The sequence below is a fragment of the Nicotiana sylvestris genome, chromosome 10 (assembly GCF_000393655.2).
Source record: "Nicotiana sylvestris chromosome 10, ASM39365v2, whole genome shotgun sequence".
Taxonomy (NCBI): Eukaryota; Viridiplantae; Streptophyta; class Magnoliopsida; order Solanales; family Solanaceae; genus Nicotiana; species Nicotiana sylvestris.
In genome coordinates this window covers 58,353,125-58,369,713 of record NC_091066.1, presented here as the reverse complement: position 1 = coordinate 58,369,713, position 16,589 = coordinate 58,353,125, and the positions used below count along the sequence as shown (strand labels likewise).

The following is a 16,589-nucleotide window of genomic DNA, read 5'->3' as shown; positions in this document are numbered from 1 at the left end:
GAGATTCCTTCTTGGGAGGAGGATATAACGACATACAAGGCCGACATCTCAGTGTGTATACTTATCCATTTACCCTTGGCCCAGTGGAGCCATCCTTGCCTCCGATAGACCCCATGTTCCTCAACTTCTGCAAACGATATCGAGTAACCCTCGGCAAAATTCACCCTTCGTTCTGGCACATTGTTTACATGACCAGGTACTATGCGAACACGATTGAGGGAATGCCCTTCACCCTTGATCACCTGGTCAAAATGTATAGTCCCCAACTTTTCTGTGGGGGCCTGATTAAGCTCCATTGTCGGGCCTCAAGTTTTGCTTGTACTAATGAAGTTAGGAATGTAGGGTGGATGAGCCATTTTGTCCGAGTTAGGACTTCGGACCTGATCCCAGTGGAGAGGATGTCATTCCCTGAAAGGTGGAACATGAAACGTAAGTAGATATGTTAATTAAATGTTCCCTTGCTTCTTTTTGGATACATCTCCCTATGCACTGACTTCCTCCGTTGATACAGTCGTCATAGTTTACCCCAATGTGGTTAAGAACCCCTCGTGCTAGGTCAACCAGCTGGATTTGATTTTACCATAAATCGAGCTAACGTGGCTTAATTTGTCCCAAGCTCGATGGGAAGCCAAGGACCACGATGAGCCTTTACTTCTGTTGTAATTGTATTTCATAAAAAAAACTACTACTGATAGCGTCCTCATTCCCTGTGCGTATATTTTTCATTTGTGCAGGTCTGGGGGAGGTCCCCTTGATAAGGGAATCACTACTTGTTGATGTAAGTACCCCAAAACCAGACGAAGAGAGAAAAAGGTGGAGGGGGTCGTCGACTCATTCTCCGAAACCCAAGAAAGCCAAAGTGGAAGAACCTAAGGCTGACCCGGCAACCTTAATTCTAGAAGTTCTAGGGAGTCCCCAAGCTGAAGGCAAGAAGGAAGACGACTCCTCGAAAGCGCCCGCGGGGGAGAAAGCCCGATCGCCCCATATACTATAGAGTCGATGGCTCCTACATCAGGACTTGATTCCGTTGTTGTCCTGCCTCAGATTGAAGAGGCCTTTGAGGGTGCGTCAAGTGATATCCCCGAGTTGCTTGTTGGCAAAAGCTCTCCTCGAGTTGAGGTTCATTCGTTAGGTGGTCCAAGGGAGCTTTGTTCTGAAGCTCTCCTAAAACAAGAGACGGCCCCGGTAGATTTGGTTGTGATCATTGAAGTGAGCGATTCCCCTTTAGGATTGGCTTTTCCCTCGAGGGAGATGCAGGATGCCCAAAATAAAGAATCTTCTGAAACGAGGGAACCTGCCGGAGAAAGGAATGTGCTTGAAAGGTTTTTTGTTGCGCCCGCGGAAAAGCCTGAGCTTGACGTCTCGCTTATATTCAATGAGATCGACAGGCTCTGTGGGCAGGTAATCACTTTGTAAAATTTTGCTTGGTGCCCTGATTTTTGTCTTGCTAACCTCACTTCCTTCATGGTTTCAGGCCAATGTGCTTTACAATCAGACCTTTACCAGGTTTTAAACCGAGCTGACTCGTTACGAGGGTGAACATAAAAGACTCACCTTGAAACTGATGAGGTTAGAGCTCTTTCTACTAAGAGGGAGGAGGAACTTTGTGGCCTTCGAGATTGTTTGGAGGCGGCGTCCCAAGACAGGACTCATCTCATTGAGCAGGTTATATAGTTCTTGCTTGTTTTTTGTCTACATGTTTACCCAGCTTTAGTGCTTTAACACTTTCAGGTCAATCTTTTGCAGCTTGAGAAGAAAGATGTCCTAATAAAGGAGGAGCTCTGAACCAGGGACTCTGAAATTCTCGAACTCAGGCGGCATGTGAGTGATATAGTATCTAAGAGAGATACCCTCCAGGGGGAGGTGGCCTCAGTCGGGCATCAACATGACGATGCAAGGGTGGAGAGTAACAAGTATAGGGATCTTTACACTAAATTGGTTGCTGTGTTATCCAATGATAGGGCTGAAGTTGAGGAGCTTGTATCCTCGTACAAAGATGATGTTGCTACTGCAAATGCTCAGTACAAGAAAGTGTCTGAGGAGGCCAAGCTACGGTTGACTCGGGTTGTGGGGCATGCCCATTTAGAATCTTAGAGACAGAATCTCAAGGATATATATATAAGGGGCATTGATTTGTCCATCGAGATCGAGAGGGTAAAGATCCTAGAATAAGAGGACGCAACCCTACGTTCCTCTGAAGATGAGTTGAGCAGTGACTCGGGTGATGATGAAGATAGAGGTGTGGTTCCTGAAGGGGAAGAGGCCATGGGAAATCCAGGGGTTATGGTCGATAATATGGAAAGCTCAATTTCCGATGGAGCCATTAAAGTTATAGCCCCTATGGTAGATTAGGGTTTTTCTCGCTCTTTTGACCTTGTAAGGGCTTCAGACATAGATCTTGTAAATGCACCTCTGTGAACCTTCCAATATGTATGTAAATGGTTTTTCATCCTTTCTCACTTTTCCTTTTCTTTAAATTTTGACGTTCGTCAATGGTTAGCCAGATGGATTGGGCTTTGGGGTAAGAACCCATAGGCTTTCAAATTGGCCCTGAGCCTTGTTGGTTATCTGTTTTGGGCTCAGTCTTCGAGTGGGATTTTGACTCGAGCTCACTGACCCTTAAGCTTTCAAAATTTAAGCTGGCTCTTAGGATCTTACGAATTAGGTCGATATGACCTTTAGTTTTGAACTGGCGGCAGTGGTTCTTACGTATTTGCCCTTGGACATTTTTTAGTTAACTATTTCAAGTTCAGTCTCCGAGTTGGATTCCAACTCGAGCTCATTGGCCCTTAAGTTTTTAAGTTGTCCCTAAGTCTCTTACACATATGGTCGGTGCGACCTTTTAATATAGGCTGGAAATAGTGGCTCTTACGCGTTGGGTCAGTAAGACCTCTTAATATAGGCTGGCGACAGTGGCTCTTACGTATTTGCACTTGGGAATTTTTTAGGTAACTATTTCGGGCTCAGTCTCCGAGTTGGATTTTGACTCGAGCTCATTGGCCCTTAAGTTTTTATGTTGGCCCGTAGGCTCTTACGAATAGGGCTGGTGCGACCTCTTAATATGGGCTGGCAACAGTGGCTCTATTGACCTCTTAATATAGGCTTTATTTTTCCCTCGCTAAAGACTTTTTGAAGTTTTGTATTTGCATGACCCTTCGACAGCTTGATAAAAGCCTTGATTGCAAGCCGTTATGTAGGGATAAATGAGCACCTCGGGAGGTTACGCTCGATGGAGCAATTGTTTCAAAGCCTATTGTTTGGAGTTGATATGATCGAAGCTCGTTTTCTTGTGCCGAGGGTAGCCTGATTAACCGGTTCTTTTCGAAGTAATTGAAGGCCTGTGATTTTATAGCGACGGTCGGGCATCCCCGAGTCGCGTGAGTTTGGCTAGAGCAATGTGACCGGTGTCATTGAGTTTGGACGGAGCCTTTTATTCCCCGAGTGAAGTAGATTCGGCGTCTATATCGAGGGTATGCCTTTTTAGGGGTCTTATAAATTCGAATATATAGCCTTAACTTTAAGATTGGGATTATGCCTTTTGTAAGGTCTTACAAATTTAACATGCCTTACTTGAGGTCTTACAAGTAAGTTACTTGGTACAAGTATGGTTCATGCCTTGCTCGAGGTCTTACAGTTTTGGTGTTGCCTTATAGAGGTCTTATATTGTTGACAATTCCATATGGAGGTCTTACAGATAAGTTACTTGGTACAATTATGGTTCATGCCTTGCTCGAGATCTTACAGTTTTCTAGTATTGTCGTATGGAGGGCTTCGGGCTCGAGGTTTCCCGCTTGGGGTCTTACAGCCTTGAGTTTCTGATCGCTCGATAGGATGACAATTAACAACAGTCCCCGAGACGTAGAAAGTTTTTTGGCTCTGGAGACATTCTTTTTAAACTTGGTGTTGCCTCATTGAGGGCTTACAAGTTTGAATTTTTCGACCCGGAGGTCGTATGGCTTCGAGTTTTTGACGTCAGTCCCCGAGTGTTCAGGAAATTTCTGGCTCTGGAGCCGTTTCTCGTAAAAAATAGCAGACTTCTTTGAAGTGTAAACCGTTTTGATGGAGAAAAAATATTCTTCGATTACGTGGCACAAGTACACTTGTTTTTGTTAAGGGTTCGGTTATTTTATGTGTACACGGTTCGTTCGACCGTTTTGCCCGATACATCGTTTCCTTATCGAGAACCTTTTTTGGCACATTCTTGACTTTTTTCGAGGAGGTAATCTGCCATGGGGATGCCCTCCGGTATTTGAGGTTGATTGAAAGGAAGCCTTGGATGCTTGTTGAGTTCTCCTTAGGTAGTATATAGATGTTGCCTCGTTAAAAACCTTATCGGTAAAACCCTTCTTGGGATAAAAACCCGATCGAAGCAAAAGAGTGCAATGTTTGCTTTAAAACCCAAGGTCTTCAAGCCGGGGATGTTTTAGCGCCTTTCATAGGACACCTTAGCAGTAGTAGCGTTTGAGCATTGATATATTCCAATTGCTTGCAAGTCGTTCGCCTGCCATGGTACCGAGCTTGTAGGAACCTTTACTGATTACTCAGAGGACACAGTACAGACCCTCCCAGTTTTGGCCTAGCTTTCCTTCATTGGGGTTTCGAGTGTTTAGGGTGACTTTCCTCAGGACTAAGTCCCCTACTCCGAAATGTCGGAGATGTGTTCTCCTGTTATAGTACCTTTAGATCCTTTGTTTTGGGCGGCCATTCTGACCAGCGAAGCTTCTCGCTTTTCATCTAATAGCTCGAGGGTCTTAGTCATGGCCTCATTGTTTGAGCTCTCGGTGGTATGTCGGAATCTTGCGCTTTGTTCTCCAACATCCACCGGTATCAAAGCCTCGGCACCATATACTAGAGAGAAAGGTGTTTCTCTTGTGCTTGATTTTGGAGTTGTTCGATATTCCCATAGCACTTCGGGTAATATTTCTCTTCACTTTCCCTTAGCGCTTTCCAATTTATTTTTTAAGTTTTGAAAGATGGTTTTGTTTGTAGATTCGGCCTGACCATTTGCACACGGGTGGTAGGGTGACGACAGGATTCTCTTGATTTTTTTATCCTCAAGAAATTGTGTTACTTTGCTTTCGATAAACTGCTTCCCATTATCACATGTTATCTCGGAAGGAATCCCGAATCGGCATATGATGTGGTCCCAGATGAAGTTAATGACTTCTTTTTCTCTTATCTTTTTGAAGGCCTATGCTTCCACCCATTTTGAGAAGTAGTTAGTCATAAATAAAATAAATCTAGCTTTACCTAGTGCTGTTGGTAGAGGTCCAACAATGTCCATCCCCCATTTCATGAACGACCATGGCGATAAAACCGAATGTAGCTATTCGTCGGGTTGGTAAATCATTGGGGCAAATCTCTGGCATTTGTCGCATTTTGGATGAATTCTTTGGTCTTTTTCCATGTTGTCCTAATAGTAGCCTGCTCTGATCACCTTTCGGACTAAGGAATCGGCACCGAAATAGTTTCCACATGTGCCCTCGTGGATTTCTCGGAGCACATAATATGTGTCTCCCGGCCCAGACATACTGCTAGGAGGCCATCGAAGGTTCTTCTGTACAGAATTCTAGTTTTTGTCGAGCAATAATCGGGTTGCTTTAGTTCGCAGGGCCCTCAATTCTTTTGGATCCGCAGGTAGTTTCCCACTTTCCAAATAGTCAATATATTTATTTCTCCAATCCCATGTCAGGCTAGTGGAGTTGATCTCGGCATGACCTTCATCGATCACTGATTTGGATAGCTGAACAACATCCCTGGGGAGTAGGTCATCTTCTTTGACAGACGATCCCAGGTTTGCGAGGGCATCAGCCTCGCTATTCTGCTCTCGAGGTATGTGGACTAGAGTCCATTCTTTGAAACGGTGCAGTGTGACTTGAATTTTGTCCATGTATCTTTGCATCATGTCTTCTCGAACCTCGAAGCTCCCATTTACAGCAATTACAGCAAATGACTCGAGCCAAGTTTAATGAATCCACAACAGGGAATTTCAGTCGGAGTCATCAACGAGAAATAGGAAACCTCGACCGGAACCTACGACAAGCAGCAATGACAACAAACTCGAAACAAACTCTGCTCAATCGAACTCCATTTTGAAACTCAAAATTCGGAATCAAAATTGAAGAGGGCAAAACTATATTATATTTTTTTTTTTGGTATCTTTTCTAATTTTTCGAAAATGGAACAGTACTTGAACAATATCAAACTCAGACTTTTGATTTGTATTTTTTTTTTGTTTCTGGAATTCGACTTCTATCGGAAATGGACCGAAAAATTTAGAAGTGAAGAAGAAAAATCCTCCTAGAACCCCCCTTTTCGTCTCAAGAACCTCCTATTTATAGGAGTCCTCAAAACTTCTATTCTTCTTCTCCAAGAAAATCCGAAAAATCCTTCAAAATTCCAAAATCTGTTTGTTGAAGCAAGTAAGGGACAAATGGAGGGATTAGATCGAGCTAGAACTCAATCCTACGCTCACCATTCATCCTCTCTCGCCTCAAACGGATCGTGTGAGTGAAGAGCGCGTGAGAGGGATGGAATTTTCTTGTCAGAGGTCGTTATGGTCTTGATGACATGGAAGAAGGAAAGGAGAGGAGGGGGGACCATGAGTGAGCAATGTTTTTTGGTGGTCTTACCATGGCTGAAGCGCGGTTGGGACAGGATGAAGGGGGCACCGCCTGGGTGGTGTTACATTAGGGTAGGGTTTAGAAATATTAGGTTTTTATATTAAGGTGAGGATAAATCTTGGCCATTAGATGGGAGATAGGTGAAGGGCTAGGATTAAAACAAAAAGGGAGATGGGTCAGACAGGTTATGGGCGGGTCATGGGTTGGATCCGGTCGGGTATTGGATTGGTTTAGGTTATCCGATTTTGGGCTTCCTTTTGTGTAGAAATGGGGCTTAAAATTTGTACTTTTTTAATTTTTAAAGTCCATTAAATAAGAAACTCAAACTTTTAAATTAAAACTAAACTAATTCCAATGAATTAAATAAACTACATGATAATATGAAACCATATATTTTTTAATATATCATGTTTTATATAGATTAAAAATAAGAGTGAAAATCATGGTAAAAATAAAATATAGGTCCATAAAAATATTAATAACCTAAACTAAATAGAAATAAGGTAAAACATGAAATTATATATATATATATATTGTATTTTTTAAGGATTATACTAAAAATAAAAATATAAAAACCAAAGCAAACTTAGCATAGTACTACTATAAAAATACTAATGAACTTAAATAAATAAAATAAAAGCAAACATATATAATAGGATAAATTGAAACTTTTTTTTTCTTCTTTCTTTTTTTTTCTTTTTTTTAAAATTTTATGATTTGAAATTAAAAATAAAAATAGGTTAAAATTGCATAATAACTCAAGTAGATATTTTAAAAAAAATACTAAAACTAACTTTAAAACTGTGCGAGTCAAAAATTACATGTCTACAGCTGCCCCTCTTTGACAAAAAACACAAAGTGTTCTCGGACAAAGAACGGCAAGACATGTTTTTTGACTTGACCCTTATTTAGAGAGACAAAAACTAACGAAAAGAGAATGTGACCGAGCCCTGGTGTCTGAGCTGCTTACATATCCTTGGTTATAAAGGAATCAGGCCACGTGTAGTTCACAATTGAGAAGAGTGATGGAGTATACCGAGGTGGAGAGCCGAGTGAAGTGCCGTCGAGGTTCCAGTCCGCGGTTCCTGCCATTACATCAAAAATAAAAGAAAAAAAAAATACAATAAAGTGAAAGAAAAATACAAGATCCTATCTACTTCTTGTATTGAATCTTCCTTGAATCTCTATTTGATCTTCAACATGAGACTGAAAAGTGGACCTTGTTCTTCAGGCGGGCTCCCGATACTTCTTAAATTTGCGAATTGAAGTAAGTCTGAAATGAATTCCCTTGTTCTCCAGGTGGGTGCCTAATTACCAACAACTTGAATTGTATTCCCTCGTTATCCAGGTGGGTTCCTGATTATCAACAACTTGAACTGTATTCCCTTGTTATCCAGGTGGGCGCATGATTATCAAAACTCGAAACTGTATTCCCTCGTTATCCAGGTGGGTTACTGATTACCAGAAACTTGAATTGTATTCCCTCGTTATCTAGGTGGGCACCTGATTACTAAAACTTGATCTGTATTCCCTCGTTATCCAGGTGGGTGCCTAATTACCAGAAACTTTAATTGTATTCCCTCGTTATCCAGGTGGGCGTCTGATTACTAAAACTTGAATTGTATTCCCTCGTTATCCAGGTGGGCGCCTGATATTGCAACCAAAAAGACAAAACAAAAGAAATTTTTCTGCCCCAGTTTGGGATCTGGGCATATTTGTGAGTGTTAATCGGATCATGTTACCTATAGAGCTCTAAGAATTCAAAAGACAAATCCCATTATCCAGGAGGGCCCTGAATAATTCGAATTAAATCTCATCTTAAGAGTGATAACTTTAAAGCTAAATTATATTTTCTAAAGAGAGAACTTACGCTAAAACGTAAAACTAAATCCCATTATCCAGGAGGGTCCTGAAAATTTTAAATTAAATCCCATTATCCAGGAGGGTCATGAGAATTTAAAAACTAAATCTCATTGTCCGGGAGGGTCCTGAAAATTTAAAAACTAAATCCCATTATCCAGGAGGGTCCTGAGAATTTAAAACTAAATCCCATTATCCAGAAGGGTCCTGAAAATTTAAAAACTAAATCTCATTATCCAGGAGGGTCCTGAGACATTTTAAAATTAAATCTCATTATCCAGGAGGGTCCTGAGAATTTAAAACTAAATTTCATTATCCAGGAGGGTCCTGAAAATTTAAAAACTAAATCCCATTATCCAGGAGGGTCCTGAAAATTTAAAAACTAAATCTCATTATTCGAGAGGGTCCTGAGAATTTAAAACTAAATCTCATTATCCAAGAGTGTCCTGAAAATTTTAAAAACTAAATCCCATTATCCAGGAGGGTCCTGAAAATTTAAAAACTAAATCCCATTATCCAGGAGGGTCTGAAAATTTTAAATTAAATCCCATTATCCAGGAGGGTCCTGAAACTTTTAAATTAAATCCCATTATCCAAGAGGGTCCTGAGAATTTTAAAAACTAAATCTCATTATCCAGGAGGGTCCTGAGAATTTAAAAACTAAATCCCATTATCCAGGAGGGTCCTAAGACTTTAATAACTAAATCCCATTATCCATGAGGGTCCTGAGAATTTAAAACGAACTTACCTGAGCCATGCACTTATCTTTGAGGATTCTGAATAGAATTTCTTGCTCCCTGAAACATGCTTTTCCATGGGAGGTCCCTGGGGATTTAAAAAATTTCTTGCCCCTGTTTCAGACAAATAAAATCTTGTTAGTTTGAAAACATGGTGGTTAGTTTGTGGCATCCTTGCTGAGTGTCTGCTTCCGCCACTGCCATGCTTCATTCTGATTAGCTGCTTCGAGCTAGCAAGAAGTTGTTTGACCTTCTGATTAGAACTGGACCACAAAACCTCTGCATGACCTGAATCTCTCACACTCACTTGTTGCATTGTGTTTTCATTTTGAAAGTTGTTGAATCTTTGTGTTTTCTCAAAATTCAAGATTCACTTGATTGCCTGAACCTCAGTTATCACCATACTGCTTATTCTAAATCAAATCAATTGTGATGTGTCTGGCCGGACTCCGCTTTATGCAATTTAGAAGCTGGTAGTAGGCTTTGAAATCCTTTCCTGCTTGTTCAACAAGGGCTGACTCAAAAGAGACCCATAAAGATAGACTCAAAGAGCAAAGTGAAATAATTTTTGACAAAAGGAACAAAGGAAAATTTTGAGCATAGATGACTATATGAAGAAGAATAGAAAAGAAGACTTATCTGAGGGAAGCAGCCAGCTCCAATGATCATGACATGCATTTCGGATTGATCAGCCTAATCCGTCCAACCAATCATATTTTCAGTTCATATCCTGTCTTCATACTTCAAAACCGGGCTTTCACTGATCCAAATTCTCTGTAAAGTCATGAGCCTCATTCGACTTGTAGTGCCCCAAAGGGTTTTCACCAACAAGCCTCTCTCATTTGTTCATCTCTCAACTCACCATCACCTTATGGTGCCCACGAGGATTTTCACCAATAAGGCTCTCTCATTTTAAATTTTCTCTCAGCTCACCATCGCCTTACGGTGCCCGTGAGGGTTTTCACCAATAAGACTCTCTCATTTATTCAATTTTCCTTTGTGACCATGATCAAAGTGTTACCCATGATGTAAATCATACCTCTGTCTCGCTTGACCTGACATCCTCAAAGATTTATTAGAAGGTCTTTCTTTAGACCGTAATGTAGGCTTTTGGACAGGGTTAGAAAGAAAGGGTGGCATGAAGGCTCAAACTAATTCAAGATGAAAAGGGGTTAAAATTACAACTTTTGGAATCAGATCTTTTCAAAACCCAAACTTCTGCCCCAGCTTCTTTGGGTCTGGGGAATTTTTATTTTTATTTTGATGGGACCGAACTGTAAGGCTGCCTACGTATCCTTAAAAGGAATCAGGTCGAGTTCCAAAGGAAGTTATTTGTTTTTTTCTTTTCTTTTCTTTTCTTTTCTTTTATTTTTTTCTTTTTTTTTCTTTTTTTTTCTTTCTTTTTTTTCTTCTTTCTTTTTTCTTTTTTTTCTTTTTTTTCTTTTTCCTTTCTTTTTCTTTTTTTTCTTTTCTCTTTTTTTTCTTTTTCTTTCTTTTTCATTCTTCTTATTTTTCATTCATTCATTCATCATCATTTTTTTTGTTCTCTAATTCTATTACTTATTCCAAGAGAGAGGTATGAAAGAAAATAAATAAAGCTCAAAAGGGGTAACAAAGGATGAAAGTGTTTGGGTAGCGGAACAAAATGCCCTCGTCGTCTCAACTTTGAACATGCCAAGTACAAAATACAACTGAAGGTAAGCAAAGAAATCATACATAGTACCTCTTAACTGCATCAGAATTGATACCCATATCTACACATTTGCTTTTTATGTCTGTTAAATACAAAGCACCATTGGGCAACACTCTTGTCACAACGAATGGCCCCTGCCAGTTTGGGGCGAACTTGCCTTTAGCTTCCACCTCATGAGGAAGGATGCATTTCAATACCATCTGGCCCACTTTAAATTTTTGAGGATGCACCTTTTGGTTGTATGCTCTTTCCATTCTCTTCTGATACAATTGACCATGACATACTGCAGCCAATCTTTTCTCATCAATCAAACTCAACTGCTCTAGCCGGGTTTTGACCCACTCATCATCATCAATTTCAGCTTCTACAACGATCCGAAGGGATGGAATATCAACTTCTGCAGGTATAACTGCCTCAGTTCCATATACCAGCAGATAAGGAGTTGCACCTACTGAAGTGCGAACAGTAGTGCGATAACCTAGTAAGGCAAAAGGAAACTTTTCATGCCACTGCCTAGAACCTTGAACCAACTTACGAAGTATCTTCTTTATGTTCTTGTTAGCAGCCTCAACAGCTCCATTTGCCTTGGGGAGATATGGGGTGGAGTTCTGATGCATGATCTTGAACTGTTTGCATACCTCTTTCTTCAAATGACTATTGAGATTAGCAGCATTATCTATGATGATCACCTTGGGAATTCCGAACTGACAAATGATATTTAAATGAAAAAAATACACCACTGCCCTCTTGGTCACGAACTTGAAAGTTACAGCTTCGACCCACTTGGTAAAGTAATCAATGGCCACTAGAATAAACATGTGCCCGTTTGACGCTGCCGGCTCAATTGGTCCAATAACATCCTTGCCCCTAAGCAACAAAGGGCCAAGGTGCAGACATTGTGTGTAACTCAGATGGGGGAGAATGAATCAAATCACCGTGTACCTGGCATTGATGACACTTGCGAACAAAACTGATACAATCTCTTTCCATGGGGAGCCAATAATAACCTGCTCTAAGTATCTTCTTTGCCAAGACATACCCGTTCATATGCGGCCTGCAAACTCCAGAATGCACTTCGGCCATGATAGTTGAAGCTTCTTTAGCATCTATGCACCTCGGTAGTCCTAAATCTGGAGTCCTCTTGTACAAGATTCCTCCACTAAAGAAAAATCCACTAGCCAAATGTCGAATGGTTCTCTTTTGGTCACCTGTAGCATTTATTGGATATACCCTCGACCTGATGTATTCATTGATATCGTGGAACCAAGATTCACCATCGATTTCCTCTTCCACCACATTACAGTAAGCATGTTGATCATGAACTTGGATATGCACGGGGTCAACATAAGCCTTGTCCGGATGATGTAACATTGACGCCAGAGTAGCCAAGGCATCAGCGATCTCATTATGAATCCTGGGAATATGTCTAAATTCAACCGACCTGAATCGTTGACAAAGATCATGCAGGCACTGTCGGTACGGCATGAGCTTTAAATCTCGAGTCTCCCATTCTTCTTGAATCTGGTAGACCAACAAATCTGATTCTCCCAGAACAAGTATTTCCTGGACTTCCATGTCTATAGCTAACCTCAAACCCAGAATGCATGCTTCGTACTCAGCCATGATATTGGTGCAATAAAATCGAAGTTGGGCTATTACAGGGTAGTGTTGCCCTGTTTCAGAGATAAGTACAACCCATTTTCCGACCCCTTTCATGTTAGCAGCTCCATCAAAGAAGAGTTTCCAACTTGGCTTTTCATCATGGTCAACCTCGTCAACACACATGACCTCTTCATCAGGAAAATAAGTCTTCAATGGCTCTTATTCATCATCCACCGGATTCTCGGCCAAGTGGTCGGCAAAGGCTTGGGCTTTTATCGCGGTCCGAGTCACATAGATGATGTCAAACTTTGTAAGTAAAATCTGCCACTTTGCAAGTCTTCCTGTGGCATAGGCTTCTGAAAGATATACTTTAGAGGATCCATGTGAGAAATGAGGTAAATAGTGTAAGAAGATAGATAATGCTTCTACTTTTGTGCCACCCAAGTCAGGGCGCAACATGTCCTCTCAAGCAGAGTATACTTAACCTCATAGGGAGTGAACTTCTTACTAAGGTAATAGATTGCTTGCTCCTTCTTTCCCGTGACGTCATGTTGACCCAATACACAACCAAAAGAATTATCCAAGACTATCAAATAGAGAATTAAAGGTCTTCCAGGCTCTGGTGGGACCAGCACAAGTGGATTCGACAGGTACCTCTTAATCTTATCAAATGCTTCTTGACATTCGTCAGTCCCCTTGACCACAGCATTCTTCTTCAACAGCTTAAAGATGGGCTCATAGGTTGTCGTATGCTGAGAAATGAACCTGCTGATGTAATTTAACCTTCCAAGCAAGCTCATCACCTCTGTTTTGTTCTTTGGCGGTAGTAACTCTTGAATGGCTTTGATCTTCGATGGGTCTAACTCAATACCGCGTCGACTGACCACGAATCCTAGTAATTTCCCAGACGGGACACCAAATGCACATTCGCTGGATTGAGCTTGAGGTTGTACCTGCAGAGCCTTTGGAAAAACTTTCTCAAGTACTTGACATGGTCAGACTACTTCTTTGACTTTATGATCACATCATCTACATAAACCTCGATCTCCCTATGTATCATGTCATGAAATATGGTGGTCATCGCCCTCATGTAAGTTGCCCCAGCATTTTTCAAACCAAATGGCATTACCCGATAATAGTATGTTCCCCATGGCGTGATGAATGTTGTTTTTTCTGCATCTTCCTCATCTATCAAGATCTGGTGCTATCCCGCGTAATAGTCCACAAAAGACCCAATCTCATGCTTGACACAATGATCGATCAGAATATGAATTTTCGGCAATGGAAAATCATCCTTTGGGCTTGCATTGTTAAGATCACGGTAATCAGCACAGACCCTGGTCTTACCATCCTTCTTTGGTACTGGCACAATATTGGCTAACCAAGTGGGATATCGAATGACCTTTGCAGTAAGCTGCTTTGTGATTTCTTCTTTGATCTTCACACTCATATCAGTCTTGAACTTTTGCAACTTTTGCTTGACAGGAGAGAACGCTGGATCAGTTGGCAATTTATGAACTACCAGATCAGTGCTCAGGCCTGGCATATCATCATATGACCATGCAAAGACATCTTTGTACTCAAACAATGTTTTGATGATTTCCTCCTTAACTTGCGGTTCCAAATGCACACTTATTTTGGTTTTCCTAACATCATCTCGGTCCCCTAAATTGATTGCTTCAGTCTCACTCAAATTAGGCTTTGGTTTTTCTTCAATTTGTTTTAGCTCTTTACTGATTTCCTCAAATGCTGCTTCTTCATCATATTCTATTTCTTCATCATATTCTACTTCTTGGATTGTTATTTCAGAATTAGATTGGCTTTTAAGACTCGGCTGAAAACTCTTCATGCGTGTCATGTCACTGCAAACAGCATAAAAAGAACTGTACAAAAGAAAAAAGAACAAAATAAAACACTACTAAGAATAATGGAAAACGGAAAATTGCATTTCATTGAAAATAAAAGTATAGAAGGGTTTGAACATCAAAACAAGCAAAAACAAAAAACTGGATTACAACTCTGGAATAACCCAGAAAATAGAAAGAAAAACAAAGAAAACTACCAAAACTCCTTCCTGGTGGGGAGAGGAGTAGCTTCCCAATTTCTAAGCTTTACGTTTGGGCCAACGAGCTGCACATCTACTTTACTAGAGTCTTCACCAACTTCTACCATATTGACCTCTTCGAACAGACTTTGGAACCTCTTGATCAGCTCTTCATCAACATCGACCACAGGTTTTGGGATTGAGGACGTTGGAGGTCTTTCGGTCCTTGGCTTGACAAAAGACTTAGAGATGTGTGGGACGGGCTTGGAGAGCGACCATACCTTCTGTTTCAGACTTTTAATCCTCTTCACATCCTTCTCTGTGGGCATGAATCCCAAACCAAATGTACCAGGATTCCCACTGGGGCGTACTGGATGCACAATACCCTGCAGAGATGAGCCCAAACCCTTGCCCAGCACAATACCATTCTTCAACATTTCATTCGCAACCATGACGGACGCAGAGGATAACTTAGGACCCGGAATGCATTTTCCTTCAGGAATTTTCTCAACAGACACTGTTTCGAAAGTCTAATAGACCCAAGGTCCCTTATCATCTTCAGCTTCGATAAACGGAACAATTGTTTCATTACAAGCTGACAAGTCCTAATCACCGTGCACAACTATTTCCTGCATGTCCCATTCGAACTTCACCATTTGGTGCAGAGAAGACGGAACTGCCTTAGCAACATGTATCCAAGGCCTGTCCAACAACAGATTGTAGGAGACAGCCACATCTAACACTAGGAATTCCATGGTAAACTCAACAGGCCCTATTGACAATTCGAGCATTATATCTCCAATAGAATCTTTACCTCCCCCATCAAAGCCTCGAACACACACACTGTTCAAGTGGATTCTTTCGGTGCCAATCTTTAGTTTTTGCAGAGTAGACAGGGGACAAATATTCGCACTAGAGCCATTATCAACCAAAACCCTTGAGACAACAGAATCTTCACACTTCACTGTGAGATAAAGAGCTCGGTTGTGTTCTGTACCCTCCATAGGAAGTTCATCGTCCGAGAAAGTGATCCTATTTGCTTCGAAGATCCTGCCAGCTATCTTTTCCAAGTGGTTCACTGTGATCTTATCAGGAACATGTGCCTCATTCAAAAGCTTTATCAAGACCTTGTGATGTTCATCTGAATGTATCAACAAAGACAAAAGAGAAATCTGAGCTGGTGTTTTCCTTAACTGCTCCACATGGAATAATCCTGCACTTTAATCTTTTTCAAGAACTCCTCATCCTCTTCCTTAGTGACCGATTTCTTTACTAGCATTTGGCTATCCTTGAATGGCTTGGCTTTACTTAATTCTTCTGGGTGAAACATCTCCCAAAACGAGTCAATCCTCCAGTTTCATTAACTTCTTCCTCTATTTCTTTTCTTTGTATGTCACTATCACTTTTTTATAATTCCACGGAACAGCCTTGGCATCCACCATTGGAAGCTGGGTTACTGGTTTAATGATGATAGGGGTAGCAGGAGCCCCCTTCACAACTATGATCAGCTTACTTGGAATCCCTAGTACTACCACTTTTGAACTTTCCAGACTTGCCCTAACATCTTTTGATAGCCCTTTCACGACCAACACTGGTGGTTTCAAATTGAGCGAGCTCGACTTTTCTGTCACTCCTTCAACTATCAAGGGCTTCACTTTGGTAGAGTCAGGAGCTTTAACCAAATTACTTTCACGGGCCCGAGTCAACATGACGGACTTAGAAGACTTCCTGGGCTCCCCGTCCATGTGAACTATTTCAATCATATGCGTCTTTACATGGGATGGCAAAGGGTTTTGGTCTATGTTCGGCGCGTCTAGGCTTTGGACTACAATTTGGTTGGTATCAATAAGCTCCTGGATTGCCGTTTTCAAATGCCAGCACTTCTCTATATCATGCCCTGGAGTATCAGAACAATAGGCACATCTTAGGGAATAGTCGAGGTTCTTTGGAGGGGGATTCGGTATCTTTGACTCAATCGGCCTCAAGATGTCCAACTGCCTTAACCTCTGAAACAAACTAACATAAGACTC

At 41.2% G+C, this 16,589-nt stretch overlaps 1 protein-coding gene across 1 annotated transcript; it reads right to left on the bottom strand.

Moving 5' to 3' along the window:
* Positions 1 to 9,683: 9,683 nt before the first annotated feature.
* LOC138879389 (uncharacterized) lies at positions 9,684 to 12,698 on the bottom strand. Its single transcript, XM_070159000.1, has 3 exons — positions 11,856 to 12,698; positions 11,342 to 11,617; positions 9,684 to 9,734 (listed from the first exon to the last, which is right to left on the bottom strand). Exons 1-3 carry the CDS (start codon positions 12,696 to 12,698, stop codon positions 9,684 to 9,686), a joined length of 1,170 nt encoding a protein of 389 aa, XP_070015101.1.
* Positions 12,699 to 16,589: the final 3,891 nt, after the last annotated feature.